The sequence below is a fragment of the Hevea brasiliensis genome, chromosome 2 (genome assembly GCF_030052815.1).
Source record: "Hevea brasiliensis isolate MT/VB/25A 57/8 chromosome 2, ASM3005281v1, whole genome shotgun sequence".
Classification (NCBI taxonomy): domain Eukaryota; kingdom Viridiplantae; phylum Streptophyta; class Magnoliopsida; order Malpighiales; family Euphorbiaceae; genus Hevea; species Hevea brasiliensis.
Genome location: NC_079494.1, coordinates 110,636,856 through 110,659,772, shown reverse-complemented (window position 1 = coordinate 110,659,772; position 22,917 = coordinate 110,636,856). Strand labels below are relative to the sequence as shown.

The window sequence follows — 22,917 nt, the reverse complement described above, 5'->3', positions numbered from 1 at the left end:
GTGATGAGACAAAATTAAAAATTTTAATTGTATAAATTTTTAGTTTTACAAATAAAAAATTTGTAAATTACATATTAAAAATTTGTAAACATATATTAAAATTTTTAACATAATTAATATAGTTAATTTTATAAAATAACTATTAATTTTAAAATTAATTATTTATTAAAATCTCATGGACCAAATATGTAAGTTTTAAAAATAAATAGATTATTATATAAGTTTTGTCAAATCTTAAATATTAAATTATAATTTATCATATTTTTAATTAAGAGCTTATTTGTAATTTATTAAAATTTTTAAGGATTTTAAATTAATTATATTTTAATTTTCATTAAAAAAATATAATTTTAAATAGAAACTTATTTGTAATTAATCAATATTTTAAAGAATTTTAAAATAATTAATTCATATTTTAATTAATTAATATTAAAAATTAAAAAAAAAAACTCGCGTACTTGCGTGAATCCCAATTCCATAGAAGAGTAAATTTGAAATTTAAATCAAAAGGTTTGAATAAATTGAATCAAAAATTTAAAATTAAAAAAAATTTAACATTAATAAAAAGTTCAGTAAAACGTTACTGTTTGCTCCTCTCTTTCTCTCTCTTGCTATGAGGTTTAAGTTAAACCCTAGTCCCAAGTTCCGGGCGTTCTTCATTCATCAATCTACTTCTGTGGCTCTGGCCCGATTGCTTGTTAAATCCAGGTATGCTTTTCAAAACCCACTCCATCCATACACATTTTCATAATTCTCTTGTAAACCCTAAAATCAACTTCCAAATCAAATCCATTTCGAGCCTCAAAGTGGTGTGGCGCAGGGACCAAAAACTAGATTTTGCTATAGAGAAAGATAAGCGGTACAAAGTCTGCGCACGAGTCGTCAAGGAGGTTCTAAACGAACCCGGTCAAGTTATACCGCTCCGATACCTCGAGAAAAGGCGCGAGAGGTTACGCCTCAATTTCAGAGTTAAAACTTTTATCAATCAAAATCCAGGCCTTTTCGATACTTATTATGATAAAATCAAACCCAAATCTGAACCTGTCCTGTTTTTGCGCGTTAGTGATCGGTTAAGGAATTTTCTTGAAGAAGAGAAGGGGATTCAATTGGAAAATGAGGGGTTTATTGTTACCAAATTGTGTAAATTGCTGATGATGGCCAAGGATAAGGTACTTAGTGCGGATAAATTGGTTCATGTGAAGAGAGAATTTGGTTTACCTAATGATTTTTTGGTTAATTTGGTGCCCAAGTATCCACATTATTTTAGGCTTATAGGATGTCCAGGTGAGGGGAAGTCGTTTCTGGAGTTGGTTGAGTGGAACCCTGAGCTTGCTAAATCAGTTCTTGAGCAAAGAGCTGAAGAGGAGTCTCGGTTAACAGGGATTCGAGTTAGGCCTAATTTCAATTATAAACTTCCACCAGGGTTTTTTCTCAGGAAGGAAATGAGGGAGTGGGTTAGGGATTGGTTAGAACTTGATTACATTTCACCATATGCCGACGTGTCACACTTGGATCAAGCCTCACCAGAAATGGAAAAGAGGACTGTTGGGGTTTTCCATGAGTTGTTATCACTCTCACTCTTTAAGAGGATTCCAGTGCCGATACTGGGGAAGTTTAGCGAAGAGTATAGGTTTTCCAATCAATTTTCAAGTGTGTTCACCAGGCATTCCGGAATATTTTACATGTCATTGAAAGGGGGGATTAAGACTGCAATGCTAAGGGAAGCTTATAAGGATAGTGAATTGATGGATAGGGATCCATTGCATAAAATCAAGGATAGGTTTGTTCAGTTGTTGGAAGAGGGATGGAAAGAGAGAGCAGAGCAGCTCAAGTCAAAAAGGGAAGTGATGGTAAAGAACACGGAAATGATGACGATAACGAAATGGGACCTGGATGAACAAGAGAGCAGTGAGCAATCAACCGGACAAAAGTTAGACAAATAACTGGAAATGATGGCAATAACGAAATGGGAACCTGGATGGGCAAGGAAGCAGTGGGGAGTCGTATGGGCTAGAGTTCAAGTAACAGCTGCGAATTTGCAAGTTAATTGTATCATTGGAAATTAATAAATACTTAATGATAAGGAACACTTTAACCTGACTTAGTTGTGGAGCTGCATATACTGCCTGATTTTTTGAAGATATGCATTGTATGTTTGGCATTAGATGTGCTGGCCAGAGGTTTTTGTGTAAATCCATGCCTCTCATGCAATAAGATTTGGTTTTCTGGTTATATATGTAGGGCACGGATGTAACGTTGTTGTATAATCAATGATAAAAATTAAAAAAAGCCCATTGTCTTCGTTATTTTATTTAGATATGTCTAATTTGATGCACTATAGGCCTTGGTCTTCTGAATCTGTTGCTTCCATACATTATTTTTGTTCATAGATTAGCTGTTTCCATCTTCAATCAATACTGTTACTGAATATTAGATCCTGCACAGATCCATCTCAACATTTGCTTGCAGGACATACTATGTGATTCTAAAATATAGTTATAATTTTCAGTATGTTGCAGGAGTGTGACTTTGTTTGTCACTGTGAATCTTTTGAGTCCTGTGTAAAAAAGATGCAATCAACTTGATTTGCTTTCTCTGGCCCAGGTGCAAGTTCTAGATTATGAAGTTTGATTCTTTATGCAGGAAAAAGAGAGCTTAGACGACTGAACTGCTAAATAGTAGATGTAAACAAATTCATCTAAAATACTGTTGAGATGTAAAACTGCCTTAATAGCTTATGCATATGTGAACATTCTTTGGAGTATCATTGTTATAAATTTTTGAACCTTAGCCACTTTTTCATGTTCACTTTACTAGGAATGTTGAAATTGTTAGATGCAGTTCTAAATTTGTTGTAGAAATTACAATGTTCATCGGTCTAATTACCTGTTCCTTGAAAAGTTAACAGGAAATTCTATGCTATTCGTTATGTTTCATGCTCTCATTATAACTCATTGTTGATGGTTAGAAAGCATATCTTGAGTCATGGCTGTATCTTTCAGGTGTCTCACCTTTTTCCTCTGGGAAATATTTTTTTTTTCAAATTTTGCTTGGAACAAATGAAATGAATGGTATTCTCTTATTCTGTTCAAATTCAGGAGAACAGCTAAATATTTTGCTTGTAGAGCTGATATACACATGCACCTTGGTCAAAAAATATGTTGCATCAGCGCATGTATGGAAAGCTGCATGAGCTAGTGAGAATAAAGAAGGTGCCATTTCTTATTTGATTATTATTATTATTATTATCACATCTTTCAGCTAATTGAGGGAAAATGGATGTGGCTTTCACGTTCAAAGCATAGGTCATTGTTTCACTACTCTTAACAGTTAATGACATATAAACACCTTGATTATAAGAGCTTCTGTCATCGTTGTGTTACATGAAAATTTTCAAATCTCGGTGATGTACCCAATTTTATTATATTCGTAATAAGTGGTGAATTTTCTTACAGGAAACTTAAATTGTTTTCCACTAGGACCGGTATGTCACCTAACTCCTTGTCACACAAAATGAATAACACTTAACAGTTCAGAGCCTGTACTCTTCCATAACATCAACTAACACAGTGGACTCACCCTCTTGGTTGTTCCTTTCTTTATTACCCTGCAAGAAAACCTAACTGGTAGGAACAAGAATTTCATGAAGAGGCACATATAAAAGGAATGAAGGACCTGTATGAGATTCCTTGAACCATTCCTTTAAACAATATTCTCATGCATGTTTCCAAAAGCTGCAAATGGAGATGATCAAGACTCTTACATTAATGCTTTTTGCAGCCATCTTATTGCTTCTGCCCAAGATGGAGGCCCAACCATTTTCACGCCCACTTTGTGTCTCCCAGTTTGCGCTAGTGAACTATGCCTGTGCAATGCTGCCATACATCCCATTGCCACCGTTGGTACCTCCTATGCCATCCCTGCCACCGGCTCCTCCCTCTGATTATGATGAAGAGAATAGGCGTGGCCACAGTCACGGTCATGGTCATGGCCATGATCATCATGGGCATGAACAATGGCCTGGTCAGGGACACGAGCATGGACGCAATCATAGTCATGGTCAAGGTCAGGGGCGTAGGCATGGACATGAACGTAAACATGGTCAAGAACAGAGTCATGGGCACAGGCATAGGCATAGGCATAGACATGCAATTCAACCTGAATCAACTGAGCAAGCGAACTGTTGCAGGTGGCTAAATGAGTTAGATGATGAGTGTGTATGTGACCTGCTGGTTCGATTGCCGCCCTTCCTCTCAAGGCCTATCCATATGTATAATCTTTATCTTGATGAGACGTGCAATGTAACTTATGCATGTGAAGGGCGACTACTAAGACCATAGTGGAATATTAATTATGATATTTCTCTTGGTCTACTAAGCCTAAACTATAGTTGCCAGAGTTCTAAGGTACACGATTATAACTTCTGCAATGGGATAGCTTTGGTTCAGCTTGTTTTAACAGGGGCGGTCATCAGGTTTATAAGGTTTTATGTTTTTCTGTACTGATCATTTTGCGCAAGCCAAGGCGAAGGGCGTGCTGCCATACCTCTTTCAATATGAAAAAAAAAAAATAAATAAAATAGGAAAAGCATTTTTCTCATCAACCAATATTTCAAAGCATTTTATGTCATTTGATTTTTCTTAATTAGTTCAGTTTAATTCAATTAATTTAATTTTTTTACTAAACTAACCAAGTTAAATTGAAAAACCAAAATTATCTAAAAACTGCAAGGTCATAATAGAAACTATACTTTTTTTCCCACACATGGTTGTGCGAACTTATTTATTATTATTATTATTATTATTATTATTATATTTGGTGTAACTATTATCATCTTGTTCTTGTATAAAAACGAACCGAACAACACTTAAATATTTTATGTGAGATTCGTGTAGGGTGAATTAAAGTGTATACATAATTGAAATAATGGGTAGCTTGCGGTTATTATATATTAATCTCTTATAAAAATGAATTTAATAATTATTTGATTAAATATTTATTTTTAAATTTATGTGTTTTTTTATTATATATTTAATTAAATTTTTATATATCTTGATATAAATATTAAATTTAATAATTATTAAATTTATTTTTATATGAACTCGAATTTATATTAAATGCACCTTAGTAAATATATTAACTATACATAATCTCATGGCAAATATTTGATTTAAAGTATGCTGAACTCGTTCTCTAACCTTTGTATTTTAGTATATATAAAAAAAAAATTGAAAATAAAGAATAGCATGCAAGAATGGAAAAATTTTCAATTTCATTAGGGAAGAGATCCCTGCTAAGGCAGGAACGAAACAAACAATACTATGAGTCAGCTGAGGTTGCACCATGTGAAAATAGAGTATTTATGTAGAATTCACTCTTAAAAATTAGCTTGCAAGGGAAGGGTGCACAGAAACTTATTAACCTCTCACTTAGGTTGTTCCTTAACGGCATGGGACTGTAAAAAAATCTCTGCTTGAAAACCATCCGCTCTAGCATTTCGATGTTGAGCTTCATCCACTAACTACATGAAACATATTTTCAATATTTTTATCAGTTAGAGGTCCACGTTAGAATTCCAAAGTGGGTTACATATCCGATCAAAATTTGAACCTGAGATTTCCAAGTCTTTAACAATCTCTTGTATGTTCAAGCAATACAAATTCTCTATAAGCCTTCGTGGAAAGCAAGGGCTCAATTGAGCCAATTCAGTCAAAGGATAGCATTTTTTTTTCTCTTGAGTAGGAGAATTGTGGGAATGGAGATTCAAACGCCTACCAAGTAAATAATATGCTTTAGCCATTAGACTAAGCCAGGCTAAGCACAAGGATGGCAATTAAGCAGCGGGAATCTCAAACAAAGGAGAAGTTCATGTCCGGCTATGATAAAAATGGAGCTTAGTAAATAGATATGTAATAAAAGAGAGAAAATAGACCTCATCATGCACTCTGCAGCAAATGTTGACAGTGAAACAGTATGATGATCCTTAGCCATGCTTGAATTACCATATATAGTTTCAGCATAGAGGAGAAGAAAAAGATTTCCAGGAGTTGGAGCGAGGCTGCTGGTGCGGTAGCTAGATAACACCCATAATTAATTAGAATACGGTTGCACAGTTAGTCACCTAACCATTAATGATCACAGAAAATGAATGTGCTTACTGCTTCCATTAACAATTCAGAAACCTGGAAAATTCCATAATATCAAATAAAAATAACCAGTCTCACTTTTTTGATCATCCTCTTTGTCTGTTTATCTCTTAAAGCATGAAAAACCTAACAAGAAGCGAGAAGATTATAACTACAATACTAGAAACTATATAATCAGACATGGTAGCTAGTGAACTAGCATTAATATCAGACCAAATGGGGAGAATCAAGATTCTTGTATTAACATTTTTGACAGGTTTTTTATTGCTAATGCAGGCTGAAGTTAATGGCATCCCACATCCAGCACGCACTATGTGCGTCTCCCAAATTGCACTAGCCAACCATGCCTGTGGAAGTTTGGCTCCGTCGGCGGCATCCCAATTTCTCAACCATCATGAACGCAGGCACCGGCATGGGCACCGACACAGACTCAGGCATAATCGACATGGGAACTTTGCCCATGAAACACCTACAGAGAGCTGCTGCCGGTGGCTGAACAATGTGGACAACGAATGCGTCTGTGATTTGCTGATTCAATTGCCAGCATTTCTTTCAAAGCCTGCGCATCGGTTCACTGTCGTTATTGGTGACTCTTGCAGTTTTACATTTTCATGTAGTGGTCGAGTGAGACCCTGATGAATTGATGCTCTTATTTTATGCTATAGTTTCAAATTCCGGTGTTATACCTATCTGTTAAAAATAAAAGTGTATCTCTCTTGGCTAGCGAAAATATCAGATGAGCAGAATTTTTTTATATGCTAAATTCTAAATATAAATTCTAGGAAAAAAACAAAAAAAAACCTCCAGTAGGATAAACCCTACTTTTCTATCAAGGTCCAATATGAGAAAAGGAATGGTAGCTAGTGATGAGATTCTATCTTATGCCAAAAAGAGGCTTCTTTTGAGCTTTAGAACTCAGCTAAAGACAGAAAGAGCTTGTTATCTTGGTTTTCTGCTGTTCTCGTAGTTCCAAATTAAGGCAATTCAAATGACTGTGTGCCGTGGTTTCTTTGGTTTTTGCATACTGCTTTTGTGGTTTCTGATTTTCTTCTTGCTTACTTTTGTAATTTCATTTGTGTTTCAGATTAATAAATTATTAGCTTATAAAAAAATTACATAAATTTGAAAAAATTATTTTATTTTATAGCGAAATTGATGTCTAATTAATCAACAAAACTAATGGGGATTCCAATTAATTTGAAATTAAGACTTAATTGTCACTACCTGTTGTTATATATATAAAATTAAAAGAGAAGAGAAAAAAAAAATTCTTATGTACGTCTGAGTGTATGCATCCAACCAATTATTAATTATTATTTTAATTAAAATTATAATGAGTCCCATATAACAACACATAAATATAATTTTCTATTAGTCGAGTATTCGAACATTTTGATATAGATAAAAATTATGTAAATTAACATATGGTTAAGTACTTACCTTATAGAATATGTAAGGGGTCAAGAATTTAAAATCAGAAATCTTCCTAATTTATGTCACATACCATCAAATCTCATTGTAAAATATGATGAATCAGTCTTTCTTCCTATATCATCCTTCCAGTGGAAATGTTCTAGGATAGATTTAGGAGGTGTTTGGTTTACTGTTTGGGGGGTGGTGATAGGATAATAGACACCAAGCAAATAAATTGTGTTGACAAGTTTAAAAAAAAAAAAACAAATATCATCACATATCATTATCATCTATCACCTAAAGAATAAATGTATCTATCCAAATACAATCATGTATTTTTTCAACAAAATCCAAAAATTCTTAGTGAAAATCAAATTTGCCATGTCCCAAACGAAAAATTGGTGCCTTCTACAACTACTATTAAAAAATTGACCTAGAATTGGTGGCAGACTATCCGGATTAACTGTTGATTATAACGAGGCTTAACATAATTAGAGATTATAATAAAATCATTACATATTCCAACACCAATAAAAAGAAGGATTATTGGGTGCTTCTAAAGCACTTGCTCTTTCAATAAAAATATGTGGATTTCATTTTCTATACATAAAGAAAATTTAAATATTTGTATTTAAGAGAGCAATATTTTCTTGTTGCTACTGATACTGACCGATCATGGTGAAATAAGTGCAAATTCTACAATACATGTGCTACTTCATAAATGTGGATCTATTTCCTATGATTTATAAAAGGATCACATTTATGTAAGTGTAAGGATGAGTACTAAAATTTATTGCTCTAGGTATACTGATAATTTTCTGTGAAATAAGGATAATAATATATTGAATTTAGGAGACAAGACACCGTGCAATGTAATCTTTGGTTATTCCTGCAGCGGCTGCTGTAACACTAGAAAGAAACTCTCTAACAATGGCGCTGCAGGGTCTGGCCACAAGCTTCCCCCACGCATCCTCGGCTTCCATATTTCCTCGCTTCTGAAACACTTTAGTGGCGTCAATTCGATGAATGTTCCACCCCTTCACATTCTTCAGCCGGCGGATTTTCTCCAATTGGCGACGAGCTAACTTGCAGTTGTTATTTTTAACCTCACGTATTGCTTCAAGAATTAGTCTGTCACAGTTCTCTCCGTTGGAAAATGCTTCAGCTCTCAAGTACTTGTCCAGCTCTGGGACCCCGATCGATCTCCTGATCCCTTTAGAGTAATCTGCGTAGGGATCGAAGATTTTCCTTACCTCATCAACCATTCCTTTGCTAACCATTTCATCAACTCGCTTGCACAGGAAATCGTTTAGGACAGACATTGACGCATCTACCCATAGGAAGCAACACTCGTATTTTGATCGGAATCTATAATCGTCATCATCCACCAGGGCCTCAATGTATGAATTGGAGCCTCCAACGACAATTGGAAGTAAGCCCCGAGTCGAAATCGATTCAATAGCAAGGGAAGCCATACTGCAAAAATCTTTTGCTGTGAAGTCTGCATTAGGATTTACTTCTCCTAACAGGTGGTGAGGTATTCCGAATCTTTCTTCTTCAGTGATTTTGTTGGTCGTTATTTCAAGGCCCTTGAAAACTTGCATTTTATCAGAGTTGATGATTTCTGCTGGGAATTGGGTTGCCAGGTCTATAGAGAGTCTGGACTTGCCAGTGCCAGTTGCCCCCATTAAAATCACCACCTTTGCTTTCTGCCACCTAGGATTTACAATGTCCATTTTGAGCCTGCCGGCGGGAATATCGAGCACTTGATGATGTGTTTGTTGGCAGATAGACATGGAAAGTTTCGTGATGAACCTGTTTAATCAGGCGTTGATAGATAAGGAAAGGGTGGCTTTAGTACAATTTTAGTCTCTCTATATATAGAACAGAGATTAAAACAGAGGAAAAGGTTAATTAATTGATTAATGAAAGAAAATAAGAGGATAAAGTTTGCACAGTCGAGCAACAGAATACATGTATATATAAATATATGAAATATTCCTATAGGAACCTTACCTTATTGGTATAAAGGATGACGCAACTTGAAAAGGGAAGAAAATGCTTATTTCTTTAATGTCAATACCATGCAATGAGAATAGATGAAATGAAAGATGTAAAATTAAAGCAACGGAGAAATGGTAAAAAGAGAGAAGTAGAAATTAGATGATGGTAATGGTTGATATCATCAATTTTCTTCCAAGTTTCAATATTTGTTGCAAGAAGCCTTGGTAAGAGTTGGTATATATAGGAATTTCGCAAATGGGTTTTTGCAGGTTTCGGTTGACGTTCTTATTCCCTAAAGCCGAAAAGAAAGAAATATATGGACCGTTCAGAGAAGTGGAAGGCTTATGGGCAGAAAAAGAATCTCCTCTGGTAGTGCTTTGATATACTAATATGATGAAGATTTTGCCGTTCATTGGTATTTGTTGCATTTTTCCAACTTAATCACCTTTCCACGCAGGCCATTGAACTATAGATATCATTACATATCCTGTCCACGTGTGTTTATATACATAATGGTGGGATTGGGATCATAATATCAACTTTGGTTTGGCAATTTTCTGAGAGATATAATGAAAATGATTACCAGTCGCCATTAATTAACAGCAGGGGACTTAGTAGCAGCAGCACATACGGGCAGAGTTATATGTTAACGTTAGTCAAATGAAGATGCCATGCTTTTGAACGAAGTGGAAGGACGAGGAACTTCAACCTTAAAGCGGGACTGAGGAATTGCAGGGTCTCGTCAGGATTCCCTATTGCGACAAGGGAATGTTTGTCCTGGTTGGATTCAACTATAAACGAAGCTTTCTCTCTTGGCAAAGAAACATCTGATTCCCTCTCATCAACCAAGCGGGCCGTGGATTTATTGGCATTAACTGGTGAAGTTATAACTATTGGGTTGTGAAACCCACACTAACCTGTCGACCAACCATTGAGCATACAACATAATTCAAAATTTTGATTTACCCTGTTCAGTTTAGTAATTTCTTGATTCATTAATATACCCAGAAAGTCGTTTTGAGCGAAATGCCTTGGCCCTTGAGCTGCCAGGCCACCATTTTTGTGAAACCGATTTGCCTAGTAGCCTGCCAATTTGCTCATCCATATTTCTTGTATCGTTACATGCCATCATGAACTCTTTTTTCTATATGATATTAGGAAAATTTGCCTTGTAAAACCTATGAGCTTTTCTTGTTTTTGCATTAAAGATATAGAGAAGGTGTAAAGTGAAAGCAATCGATGGAATAATAGTTTGGTGTTCTCCTGAAGAAATTTCAGGTTTTGGGTCAAATGGCAGGATTGAAAGAATGAATGGTTGCGTTGCTTGAGGTCTTCAACTTTTACCGAAAGATGGGACTTGAGAGTAGTGCAAGTAATGTGTAGTCTATTTGGGGAGTTGGGAATGGACTAGCAATTCCCTCTGGCATTGAAGTTGCAGCCACTAAGTTAATGATTTGCTCTGTTATGGTTTGAAAATGAGCAAAAAAACTCTTCCTTTCAGATTAATAATAATTCACTTAAGTGCACTTAATTGATGAGGATTTAGAAACATGAAAAGTCCATCACCCTTTATGGTTTGCAGGTCAACTGTGGCGGTGGATAAATTGAAATTTATGAAAAGTGTGGAAGCATAGTTGATTTTTCTTTTTCTTTCATTTATCTATATATGAAATTAAACAAAAATTAATTATTCCCAATACCATTTAGGTTTGCCAAGATTTGATTTTTGTTGCCCTTGTGAGTCCTTGATTGTGTTCGTGGGCAACTGCCAGAGATCTATAAACAAATAAGTGAAGTCGGCTATTTGATTACACCCATTCTAACGCTAAGTTAATAAATTGTTTGATTGTAAGAGTGAATATAAATATGAAATGGTATCAGAGAGCGTCCCTTATTCTTGAGATATTTACCTTTTATAATCGCATGTTAAGCCATTGAGATTGTTACTAAGGTTGCCCTTGTATGTTGGATTGGAGTTGGCAGGCTCTAGAAATATAGATTGAGCATGGATACCACTTGAAAGAATTGCAAGCGTAGAGGACCACTCCCACGACAACTTATCGCCACATTTATGATCATTATAAGACTTTCCTAACTTTAACCTTGGAGAGTATCGGAACTTGTTCTTTCAGGGATTGCAAATCAATTGATAGGAAGCATCCAGACGACAATTTTTCTTGCAGCTTTAAAATGCTACTTTGTAATACTGTAGGGCTAATCCTAGCATACTGGATGAATGAAAGAATTCAATTTAATTGAAATTCCTTTTTATTAATTCTCATACTTAGAAAGTTTAAATAATTTTAGAATTCAATCTATCATTTGAAAGAAATAAATTCATATCAAAAGTAGCATAATTTTGGAAGAACTCAATTATTTAATGAATTTTTTTTTATTAAATAATAAGAAGGATATTTCGTTAATTGAAAATAGAATATAAAAGTGGAGTATAAATTAATACACTATATTTCTGCATAAATGAAATAAACTATTTATATAAAAAAATAATATAAAAAATTCTTAACATTGATAGTATTAATAAAGCATGTAGGTCGGTCAATTCGGAAACTATATATTTCACTCTGATGTAATTCTCTTTTTACAAGCCTATCAAATAATTTTCAAATTTAGATTTTCTATTGAAAGAATGATTTGCATCTAGCAAAACTCTTTTCTCATAATAATAATAATAATTTACCATAAAAATACATAATAATTCCATTAAATGAGAAAAACACACAAAATTATACTCTTAAGATTTATCAATAATGATAAATCTGAGAGTTTATTCACTCAAAATCTATTAAATTCTATTACGTAACATTGGCAAGAAGAAAAATACTCTTTAAGTTACCATCATCATTTTAATATAGTAATCTTGATTATTAAAATTTATTTTTGAAATAATTTTTTTATTTACAATTATTTCAAATTTTAAATTATTAAAAATTTAATATATATATATATATATAATTAAAATTGATTAATTAAATAAATGACTTCACTAAATAAAATTTATAACTTGGATTTGAGATAATGTTAAATATAAAATTAATTTAAAAAATAATTAAGAATGCTTATTATTTATATATTTTAAAGGAATCAATGTTATATATTCAAAAAACACCATAATAGAATATAGTTAAATTAAAAAAAAAATTGAGTGTCAATATTATAAAAATTAATTGAATATATTATAAAAAATAATATTTGACATTATTTATTATTATTATTATTATTATTATTATTATTATTATTATTATTATTATATGAAACGAATGGGAGCTTCTCTCTCCAGCATTTCTTCTTACAACGCAACTCAGGGTTGTTGAATGCCTTTCCTTGGTTAACAGTGGCCCTTTGCTCATCTTTTCTTTGCTTTTTCAGCTATTTTCTTTGTAAATAAAGATAGTTCTTCTAAATTCATGAAATTTTTCATGGATTTATTTAGTTTAGTCTCTTATTTGTAGAGTTGGCCTCTTCTGACTTTTAATTTTATTCTTTTTATGGGATTTTTAAGTTTGGAAAAAAAGTTACCTCCACATTTTCTTGAAAATCTTCGTCTCAACTTACCTGGTGGACAAGAAAATTGGCCCAATGCACAAACAGAGCACTGTTGAACTTTTAATGTTTGATTGTTCTACATTTTATACTTTTTTTTTTGTCATTCACATATTTTTAATTAATTTTTTTAATCTCACCACATACAATTAAATTTACATTTTTCATAATATTTAAAATTTTAAAAGATTTTAACTTGATTTTTAAGATTTTAATTATTTTCAAAATTGGAAAGGAAAGATAAACATATTTATGTATATGCAATAATTGTCATAAAAAAATCATATGATAATTGAACTGCATCCTGTAAACATAGGTTCAAAAGTCGATTCAGCCTTAATGGGTAAAGAATTACATGATTGTAGCATCCAAGCAAGAAAAAGAGTGTGCATAAGATGGCAAAAGAATTTGAATCAATGAATTATTTCTGGGAACCAAATGCAAGTAATAAAACAAATACCAATCATCATTGTAAGCATAAAATAAAATTTGAAGGCATTATCTAATCATAGAGTTGCGGAACAGGTCTCTCACCCTCACCAGAGGATTAAAATCATCCTGTATAGTATATAGGTGAAGAACTGAAGAAGCAGCCTATTAAAGCTTTGGTCCAATGGGCTTCTTCTCATATTCATATTTATTAGATAGAGGTGTATTTTTGTAGAGATAAACGTTAAGTGTTGTTACAATAGCTGTATCATAACAAACCTTATCTTGTAAGGGTTATTTATACCCAAGATCACAGTTTAATGATATACCTTTTCTGAGATTGCCTTTATGGTATCAGAGCACTCCTAGGGTTTAAACACCTTTCTTGTTAATTCTTTCTTTCTTTTTTTTCGTTTTTCATCATGTCTACAGAGTCTGCTCTTGATGAGTCTCCTTCTCCTGCTGTTATTTCTTCTTCTTCTTCTTCGATTATCTCAAATTTTTTGACTACTATTCCCAATGTTTCCAATCAGATTCATGTTAAGCTTACTCCTCTCAATTATGTTATTTGGAAGACACAGATGCTACCATTATTGTGTGGCTATAATCTTGATAAACATATCGACAAAAATTATGTTCCACCGAATCCTACCCTGCCTGATTCTAATCCCAATCCAGCTTATACTATCTGGTTTCGTGAGGATCAGATCGTCATGAGTTGGATTCACGCTTCTCTTGAAGCTTTGTTATCGAGTTCAGTTGGTGCTACATCTGCATTGGAGATTTGGACGCGATTAGAGCGAGTTTTGCGGGAATCTTTGCATCGCCAAAAAGCCATTTAAAACACGCAATTCATCATTTGGAACGTAATACGCGATTGAAGTCTATATGCAGCAAAATCCCTTAGTAATCAACTTCTTGCACTTAATAATCCGATTTCAAGTGATGATCTTGTTGGAGCGATTCTTGATGGGTTGGGACAGACTATCGCCCTTTTGTGCGTTCCATTGAAGCGCAGATGCCCTCTTATGACGAATTGTACGGTTTATTGTTGTCTCAAGAATTGCAAAATATGAAAATTCTAGTTCTCCAATGATCGCGTTGCTTACAACGCGTAATCAAGAACTGCGATGGGGTTTTCTAATTCAATGGTCGTGGAAGGCGTGGTGGTCGAGGTAATCGAGGCGTAAGAGTGGTGGTCGGTTTGAATTATCGATGCCTCTCAACCACGCGAATCTCGCTACTTGTTATTACTGTAATGGTTCGGGTCATATTGCCAGACAATGTCCAAGTCAACGCCGAACGGTTTTGCCACCACCACAAGCTTATCATACGGTTGGTTCGGCTCACGCTTGGAATGTTCACAGGATATCGGATTGTTGATTGCTACACACCATCTTACAGATCTCTTGGAAACTTGACGATTGATTCGAATATACAGACTGATGAAGTTACGAAGCAATGGTAATACAATTCCCATCTCACATGTAACAATATTGAACAATAATCATGATTTTCGTTTGAACAATATTATGTTTTAGGCTCAATCTCCATTTAGTTTCTTGTCAGTGTCAGTCTAAATTTTACAAATGATAATCAAGTCTCACTTGAGTTCTTTCTTGACTATTTTCTTATCAAGGATATCCCCACGAGGAAGGTTCTTCACAAAAGTCCAGTTGAACAAGGTCTTTATAAACTTTCAGCATCTAGTCTTCCGACTGCTGCTATGCATCATATTTCTTTCCGGTCTTGGCATTCTGTCATGCTCATGATGGAGTTTATCAACCTTGAAGCATAATAAAATTATTTTTCTTCCAATAAAAAGAACTATGTTCATCTTTGTTAGTAAATCACATCGTTTACCATTTTCATTGTCTACTTTTAATGCCCACTTGAACTTATTTGTTCTGATGTATGGGGTCCTTCCCCTGTTCCTTCTATTAATGGTAATCGTTATTATGTTCTTTTTTATGATCATTTCAGCAAATATTCATGGTTATATTGTCTCAAACGAAAATCTGATGTACTGTCTACATTTATTAAGTTTCAAAATTTATTGAGACTTTCTTTGATCGCAAAATAAAAATGTTTCAATGTGATTGGGGAGGCGAATTTCGGTCTCTTGCTACATACTTGGTCGATAATGGGATTTCACCGCGTTTGTCTTGTCCTTATACGCCAAAATGGTTGTCTTGGCGGAGCATAGGCACATTGTGGAAACTGGTTTGGCTATGTTGAATTTTGCTACTTTACCATTGGATTCTTTGATTTTGCTTTTGAAAATGTGATTAATAGGATAGTAACTCCTTTAATACATAAATCGCCTTATGAAAATTGTTTGGAGCTTTGGATTTGTCCTTTTGGATGTCTTTGCTATCCTTATTTGCGTCCGTACAATAAACATAAATTTGAAAATAGATCTTCACCATGTATTTTTCTTTGGTGCACAAGGTACAAGTGCTATGATGTATATATCAGACATGTGGTATTTGATGAGCATAATTTTCCTTTTAAATCTCTTAAAGTGCGATAATAATGTTCTGAACTGCACTCAAGCAGCGCGTATTCTTGGGCCACCACCCATTTACTTCCAAAAGTGTCTTCTCAACGTGAACCGAATGTTGTTTCTAATACTGAGATTATTTCTGTTGCATCGGGTTCAGACTCAAAGCTCCTACCTGCTCCTATTTCGAATTTGTCAGACACGCAACTATCTCCAATGGTACAACCAGATCAGTCGGTTCTAGTTCTTCCTCTACCTGCACCACTGGGGAATACTCATCCTATGCTTACAAGGTCAAAGACAGGTCATTCAAAGCCACATTGTCATTACACCACCTCTACAACAAAGCGCTTTAACGAATGGCGTGAGGCACTTGATAATGAGATTAACTCATTAATTCAGCTTGGGACTTGGGAGCTTGTTGAAAAACCACCACATGCTAATGTAATAATGGGTGTTTAAAGTCAAGGAAAATTCAGATGGTTCTTTGGAACGCTACAAGGCACGCTTGTTGCAAAGGGGTTTCACCAACGACTGGTGTAGATTTTGGTGAAACTTTCTCACCTGTTAAACCTAGATTGATCTTGAGTCTTGCGCTCTCAAAAATGGTTTGTTAAACAATATGATGTTTCTAATGCCTTTTACATGGTCAATTAGACGAACCGGTCTACATGCAATTTATTGATGATACAAAGCCAAACCATGTTTGCGGACTTCACGATCAATGGTTTAAAACAAGCGTCAATGGAATAAAGCTCTTCTTCACTTTGGCTTCAAGCTTGATACCTCTCTATTTATTTTTCGATGTGCTTTATTGCTTGACATATGTTGATGATTTGCTCATGACGGAACTAGTGAAATGTTGGAAAAGGAGTTGCAGGACTTGAGGTCGAAATTTTTACTCAAAGACTTGGGACGTCTACACTATTTCACAGGAATACAAAGACATTGCGATGGTTCGTTACTCTTGACTCAACAAAAATATATTCGATTTATTGAAGAAATGCAAAATGGAAAACTCCAAATCATTACTACACCGCAAGCACCAAGTTCCGTTACAATGTTCTTCTTCCGTTTTGGAGATCCCACGCTATACCAAGTACCATTGGCGTATTGTATCTTCTCTTCACTCGGCTGAGATTTCATTTACAATAGATTAGATATGCATCGACCAACCGAGGAACATTGGCAAGCGGTGAAGCGTGTACTTCGTTATTAGCAGTGAATATGGCCTACTTCTTCGACCATCATCTGCTTATGAAATCTCGCATATAGTGATTCATAGAGGATCGCAAGTCTACGCGGATTTGCTATTTATCTTGGCCTAATCTAGTCTCCGGCATCCAAGAAACAAAGTGTTTCGCTCATCAACCGGCAATGTGCCATTGCAAACACAACTTCTGAGGTACTTTGGATTCGAAACTTGCTACAAGAATTGGGGGTACAAACTAAAATCCCTGTTCTTTGGAGTGATAACTTGGGTGCTACAAACCTTACGGTAAATCCTTATCACATGAAACATGTGCATAGATGTAAATTTTGTTCGTGATAAAGTTCAGTCTAATGATATTCAGGTTCGATACATCTCTACAAAGGATCAAATCGATGTTTTAACAAAGCCGTTGACTAAAAACCAAGTTGACTATCTTCCCATATCGATAGTTCAACTTGAGAGGGTGTATTAGATAGAGGTGTATTTTTGTAGAGATAAACGTTAAGTGTTGTTACAATAGCTGTATCATAACAAACCTTATCTTGTAAGGGTTATTTATACCCAAGATCACAGTTTAATGATATACCTTTTCTGAGATTGCCTTTAATATTGATTGCGCTAAATTGGAATAATTATTTTTGGAGGTTTTTTTCCCTCTAGTTTCTACAGAGAGTTGTTATTACTTTTTTGGGATTTTTAAGCTATCTTTTTTACTGTTGCTTCGAGCCTTCCTCTGCCCCTCTTGAGTAGGCAAAGGTTCTTCCCTAAGCTACAGTATGAGTTTCTCCTTCCTCATCTCGAAGTTGGGATTTTCTTTTGATTTTGATTGTAAGTTTGTGGTGTTTATGGTGACCGTGGTATATTAAGAATGTGTGCTGTGTTTGTCAACTTGAGCAGTTGTAGATTTGAGATACTTATGTAGGTAAGAGGGTTGCTCTAGTGAAGCAATGACGGACGACATCTTTGGGTCCGAGTGCCAACCTTGACTAATGGTGTCTAACCCCTTAAGGCTACAAGAGAGTGAGACGCCGTTGAGCCATGCTATGCGTCACCCTCCAAAGGTCACTGATAATGGTTCTGAGCTTTGGGGCCTTCTTAACGCTCCAATGGTCGTTTGAAAGAAGGGCATCAGTGGGTGGTTTGGAAGGCTCTCCTGTGCTTGACTGGTATTTCAATTGTAAGAGACTAGATGTTTTCTCTTCTAGACGGTGGGTGGAGATAGGCAACGCACTGAGAAAGCTGGTTGATCTTCGAGCTTTGATGTGCCTAACCCTAGGGTTTCTATGTTTGTAGACCTATGGGCCTTATAATATGATTAGGGCTGGCTGGGCCTCAAATTCTCTATTATCTGTCTCTGTTGTGGGCTTGGGCTTGTATTGCTGGGTATGTCTATTAGGCTTTGGAATTTGTACTGATTCTTCAAATTAATAAAATTTGAAAAAAAAAAATTGGAGGAGTTTGACAAGTGAAGCTTTCCTCATCGTCCACGGTTCTCCCATAAGGTCCAACGTCCGTGGCCACCAAGCAACTCTCTTCTAACATTCCAGCTTGGAGCGGTTGTACATTAATGAAAACCAACGGAAGAGAAGGGTATTGCGGTACACAATGTCCAACCACCTTCGGAATCGGAAATCACATAGAAAAATAGAGAAAAAAATAAAAGTATCTGCATCAGACACGGGGCATATTCCTCTGTTGTGGTCCTTTCCTTTCTTTTCTTACCTCAAACAGGGTTATTACCTCTTCTCTTCTCTTGGTCTCGCTTTCTGCTCCTCAAACTCTGAAATCAATATCGGAAGGATACAGATCTGATCAGTGCTCAATCAATCATGGCCACTCCTGAGGTCCTGCAGCTCGTAGAAGAAGGTCTTCTTTCATCTCCCCTCCTTGATTCTTCAAAAGGTATTCTATCTGTCTATATCTATACTTGGTGACTATTTATTTCTTTATTCAATAGTTCTTGCTTAATCTCGTAATATCTGAGTGTAAAGTTGCGATTTTGGTCCTTTATTTTGGGAAAGCCAATTAGGATTACTATGAAGAATCGAATTTTATATGAGAAATTTGGGAATTTGCTTATATATGATTCCTATTTGCTGTTTTTTCATACTAATTGCCATACCCAGGTCCCATTTTTCAGGCAGTTTTACCTTTTTTTTTTAACCCCTTTTCTATCACTTTTTGTGCCTTCTTAAAGATTGGTCTTTTTCCCATTTGATTGTTGTCAGCTGAGAATGCGAAGTCCCGAGGTCTCTCAATTGAGAAGAAGATCGAGTTCCTTGAGAGCTTGACTGGAAAAGTAAATTTTCCTTCGTTTTTTTGCTGTTTTCTTGGTATTTGAGAGAACTTGGATCGTTATTCTGATACATTCTTCCCTGATATCAAGGAACTAATCTCAGTGTGTGGCTTATTTCTTATTTGATTCAGGTCAGCAACAGAAGATCTCGGAGATGGATAAATGATCGTTTGTTGATGGAACTTGTTCCTCGCTTGAATGCAGATGAAATTAGAGGCTTGTTTGCTCCACCACCTTGGGGTAATCACTAATGATATATCCAGCCTAGATTATGGGACTTGTTGGCATTCTACTAGCTCTGCATACATAGTTGCCTTGTATCAAGGCTCATAAAGCAATCTAAAGAGCCATTTGGTAATTGCAACAGTAGTTGAACAGATAAGCTAGCAGATTATGCCCCCTGAAGTTGAAGTCAAAATGTGTATTGTTATTCTTGTAGTTGAACTTCAAAGTGTTGCATTTGTCACTCACTAAACCTAGTTTTCATTAGTAAAAAAGCACGATTCCATTTTATAGTCAAAACATCATCACAGTGGAACTTCCCCCACCCCACCAAAAAAAAAAAAATGCTGGTGATGCTTCAAGACAACAGACTATATGTTGTGTTCTTGTACTCTAATGACTGCAGTAATATACCTACTTTGTGGTCAACATTTGTCTCAGTGGCTCCTTCTTTGCAATGATCTCTTCACATTATTACTTTCAACATGTGCCATATTAGCGCTGATTTTTGGGTTCTTTTTACAGGTGATGACGTACCACCGTCACCATTTAGCATGACTAATGTGGGAGAGTGGGAGAAATTTAGGAATATAGACATGGACAAACAGGTCTCTTTGATTTTTGTTCATCAAAGGATGTTTTAATCTTTGTGAACTGGTCTGTTGTTGAAGCTGATATTTTGTCTTTTATCATTACTGATATTTTGGAGTGACAATTAAGTTAAATAAGATTTTGAAAGGCAATATGAGCTTTTATAATACTTTATACTATCGTTCAGAATTAAGATTGTTACTCATGAATTATGACTTTGATATGTGTTTATTAGTCATTAGATTGTGTTTTAATGCTAAATGTTACTGAAGATACACATTATAGGCTAAAAGCAATTATTTGATAATTAAAATGTGCAGTGGTAATATGTTCTAAATTTAGTTTTCTTTTCTTTATTGTAGGCTCATATTATTGATTCCCTAAGTGGCCCATCCACAAAGAGGAGGGGTCATGTTGATGCCAACAAGGTGGCTGTCTTAAAAGCATGGCATAGAATAGATTGCCGAACAAGAGAGGCACTTCGCCGTAGCTTTCTTACAGATCTCATTGAAGGCTATGAGGTACACAATTGCCTTGTGTGTGTTTGGAATTGTTAAGGTCACTTGCGCTTTGTTCTGATAAGTGAAAGTTTCTATCATTCAGTTATACTTAGGTCATTGATTAGTTCTATGATTGCACTGCTATCACGATGACAAATACCATTCAAATAGCTTTCACTTATGGTTTCTTGTTTGTTTTTGATGTCACCAACAATATACGCAGAAAATTCATATGGATCTCCTGTGCATGTTTCCTTCTTCTGATGTAGAAATAGAATAGCCAAATGTTTATTATTGTTGAATCTTAACTTTTTCAGGCATGCATACGAGCCTTCATTCAGGAGAGTGGAGATGAAGAAGTTCTTTCATTACAAGTTCAAGATCCCTTTCATAGATTGTTGCTGCATGGTGTCTGTGAGGTGAATTTTTGTTATTTGATATTTACCTTGAATATGAACAAATCGAGAAGGGGTAGCTTATTTTTCTGCAGACAATAGTATGAGTTTAGAGAAAAAATATATATGATTACATGATTCACCAATGTGAGATTATATAGGTGCACCTAAAACTTTTCTTATCCTTTTTTTATGATGTTTTTACCATCTGACATCAAAGTCTATGCAGACTTACTAAGATTTCTCTCCTTGAGCAGTTTTACAACTTGGTGTCAGTGACAGTGTCCGAGTCCAAGGACAAAGAGTCATTGAAGACAACTAGGATAAAGAAGAAGAAAATGGGTGTGGTTGATCTTCCAAATGTCACCCTGTCGCATTTTCTGAAAATGTCCAAGGAAGGTGTTTGGTGATCTAATTGGGCAGCAGGAGCTCCATGTTCTGTATATAAATAAATAAAACTCTTCATGATCCGTGCCGGATCCTGAAATGAGGTTGTAATATTTAACGTGGATGTAACTTTTCATTCACTTTGTACCATTTATGACATGTAGTTTATTGACCTCTAGCTTCTGTGATATGCTGGAGCGTCTGAATGTACAAATATGTTTCCAATCAACTAAAGAGGTTGATTGCAGGTCTTATTGGATTAATTCTTTTGATTCACCTTTGTAATGGATGGCTTTGAAGTTGCAGTTCTTTTGCCTCTGCTTCTTGTGGAGGATTTAGTGCAAACTAAACTCCGAATATGAAAGGTGACAGACTTTAAATGTTAGTTCAATAACAATCTATTCCAACTTTTTTTTTATATATATATTATTATTATTATATATCGCATTCGGAGGCATCTAAGGAACATCCTGTGTTCCTGTGAATGGCTTTTTTTTTTTCATATATATTTATGACTTTTTTTTCTTTAATTAATGTGTGGAAGAATATTTTCGTAACTGCAAATGCTAATTGGTTTTATTACATCTCGTCCATTGCAATAGAAAGACTTGATAATTTAATGAAGTAATTTAAAGAACTCCTTGACATTAACTGTCCCGCTTATGCTAAATTCTCATGAGTGTCCGGCTTATGCTAAATTCTCATGGGTATCAAGTTCTGCAAACTGTTAGTATGATACACCAAAATGGAATAGGTAAGAGAGAACTTACAACCTCAACTTCCTTTAAGAAAGAAGGGTTACCTAGCATAAAGACTGCTACTTTTATGGCCGCCTAATTTCTGTTCTGGTAACTCTTTGCGCCACTGTTCATCACAGAAGACAATGCTAAAATGGGGACTGAAACTAGTAAATGAAATTGAATCAGCATAGCATTTTCTCATGCTCCATGTTTAAATATTTCAGGATCCTGTTTGCGTGAGTGCACTTTGTGCTTTAGCTCCCTACTGGGACAAAAAGCTGGAAAAGTGTGTGTGTGAGTACTTTCTCCTCCCTGCTCCCGCCATTTCTCTCCCTCTCAAACATGTATGCACAAGGACATGAAAAAAGTTTTTTTTTTTTTTTTTTTTTTTCAATTGCATATTGCTCAGATTGTTTAATTTGGTCAGGCATCACCTAGAAGTGGAATATTGAAAATTTATTTGGATGAGCAGAAGCAGAGAATGCTGCCGAAAGGCTCTCTTCTAGCCTAGATTTTG

The 22,917-nt window shown here is 35.1% G+C and overlaps 5 protein-coding genes across 6 annotated transcripts; 4 read left to right on the top strand and 1 right to left on the bottom strand.

The window, feature by feature from the left end:
- Window positions 1-552: 552 nt before the first annotated feature.
- LOC110665491 (protein WHAT'S THIS FACTOR 1 homolog, chloroplastic) lies at window positions 553-2,335 on the top strand. The gene has a single exon (XM_021825647.2). It carries the CDS (start codon window positions 711-713, stop codon window positions 1,941-1,943), a length of 1,233 nt encoding a protein of 410 aa, XP_021681339.2. The 5' UTR covers window positions 553-710; the 3' UTR covers window positions 1,944-2,335.
- Window positions 2,336-3,596: 1,261 nt separating this feature from the next.
- On the top strand, window positions 3,597-4,458 carry LOC110665492 (uncharacterized). Its single transcript, XM_021825648.2, has one exon. It carries the CDS (start codon window positions 3,741-3,743, stop codon window positions 4,338-4,340), a length of 600 nt encoding a protein of 199 aa, XP_021681340.2. The 5' UTR covers window positions 3,597-3,740; the 3' UTR covers window positions 4,341-4,458.
- A 1,868-nt stretch (window positions 4,459-6,326) lies between these two features.
- LOC110665590 (uncharacterized) lies at window positions 6,327-6,782 on the top strand. The gene has a single exon (XM_021825789.2). The coding sequence runs from the start codon at window positions 6,327-6,329 to the stop codon at window positions 6,780-6,782; it is 456 nt and encodes a 151-aa protein (XP_021681481.2).
- Window positions 6,783-8,225: 1,443 nt separating this feature from the next.
- LOC110665489 (adenylate isopentenyltransferase 3, chloroplastic) lies at window positions 8,226-10,371 on the bottom strand. Its single transcript, XM_058130192.1, has 2 exons — window positions 9,576-10,371; window positions 8,226-9,374 (listed from the first exon to the last, which is right to left on the bottom strand). The coding sequence occupies exon 2, from the start codon at window positions 9,353-9,355 to the stop codon at window positions 8,408-8,410; it is 948 nt and encodes a 315-aa protein (XP_057986175.1). The 5' UTR covers window positions 9,356-9,374; window positions 9,576-10,371; the 3' UTR covers window positions 8,226-8,407.
- Window positions 10,372-18,729: 8,358 nt separating this feature from the next.
- LOC110665490 (uncharacterized) lies at window positions 18,730-21,934 on the top strand. Of its 2 annotated transcripts, XM_021825644.2 has the most exons (7): window positions 18,732-19,171; window positions 19,498-19,568; window positions 19,697-19,805; window positions 20,313-20,395; window positions 20,741-20,899; window positions 21,196-21,297; window positions 21,531-21,934. In XM_021825644.2, the coding sequence occupies exons 1-7, from the start codon at window positions 19,099-19,101 to the stop codon at window positions 21,681-21,683; spliced, it is 750 nt and encodes a 249-aa protein (XP_021681336.1). In that variant the 5' UTR covers window positions 18,732-19,098; the 3' UTR covers window positions 21,684-21,934. The 2 variants fall into 2 exon arrangements, with proteins under 2 accessions (XP_021681338.1, XP_021681336.1); XM_021825646.2 differs by lacking the exon at window positions 19,498-19,568 and having other exon boundaries at window positions 18,730-19,171.
- The last annotated feature ends 983 nt before the right edge of the window (window positions 21,935-22,917 follow it).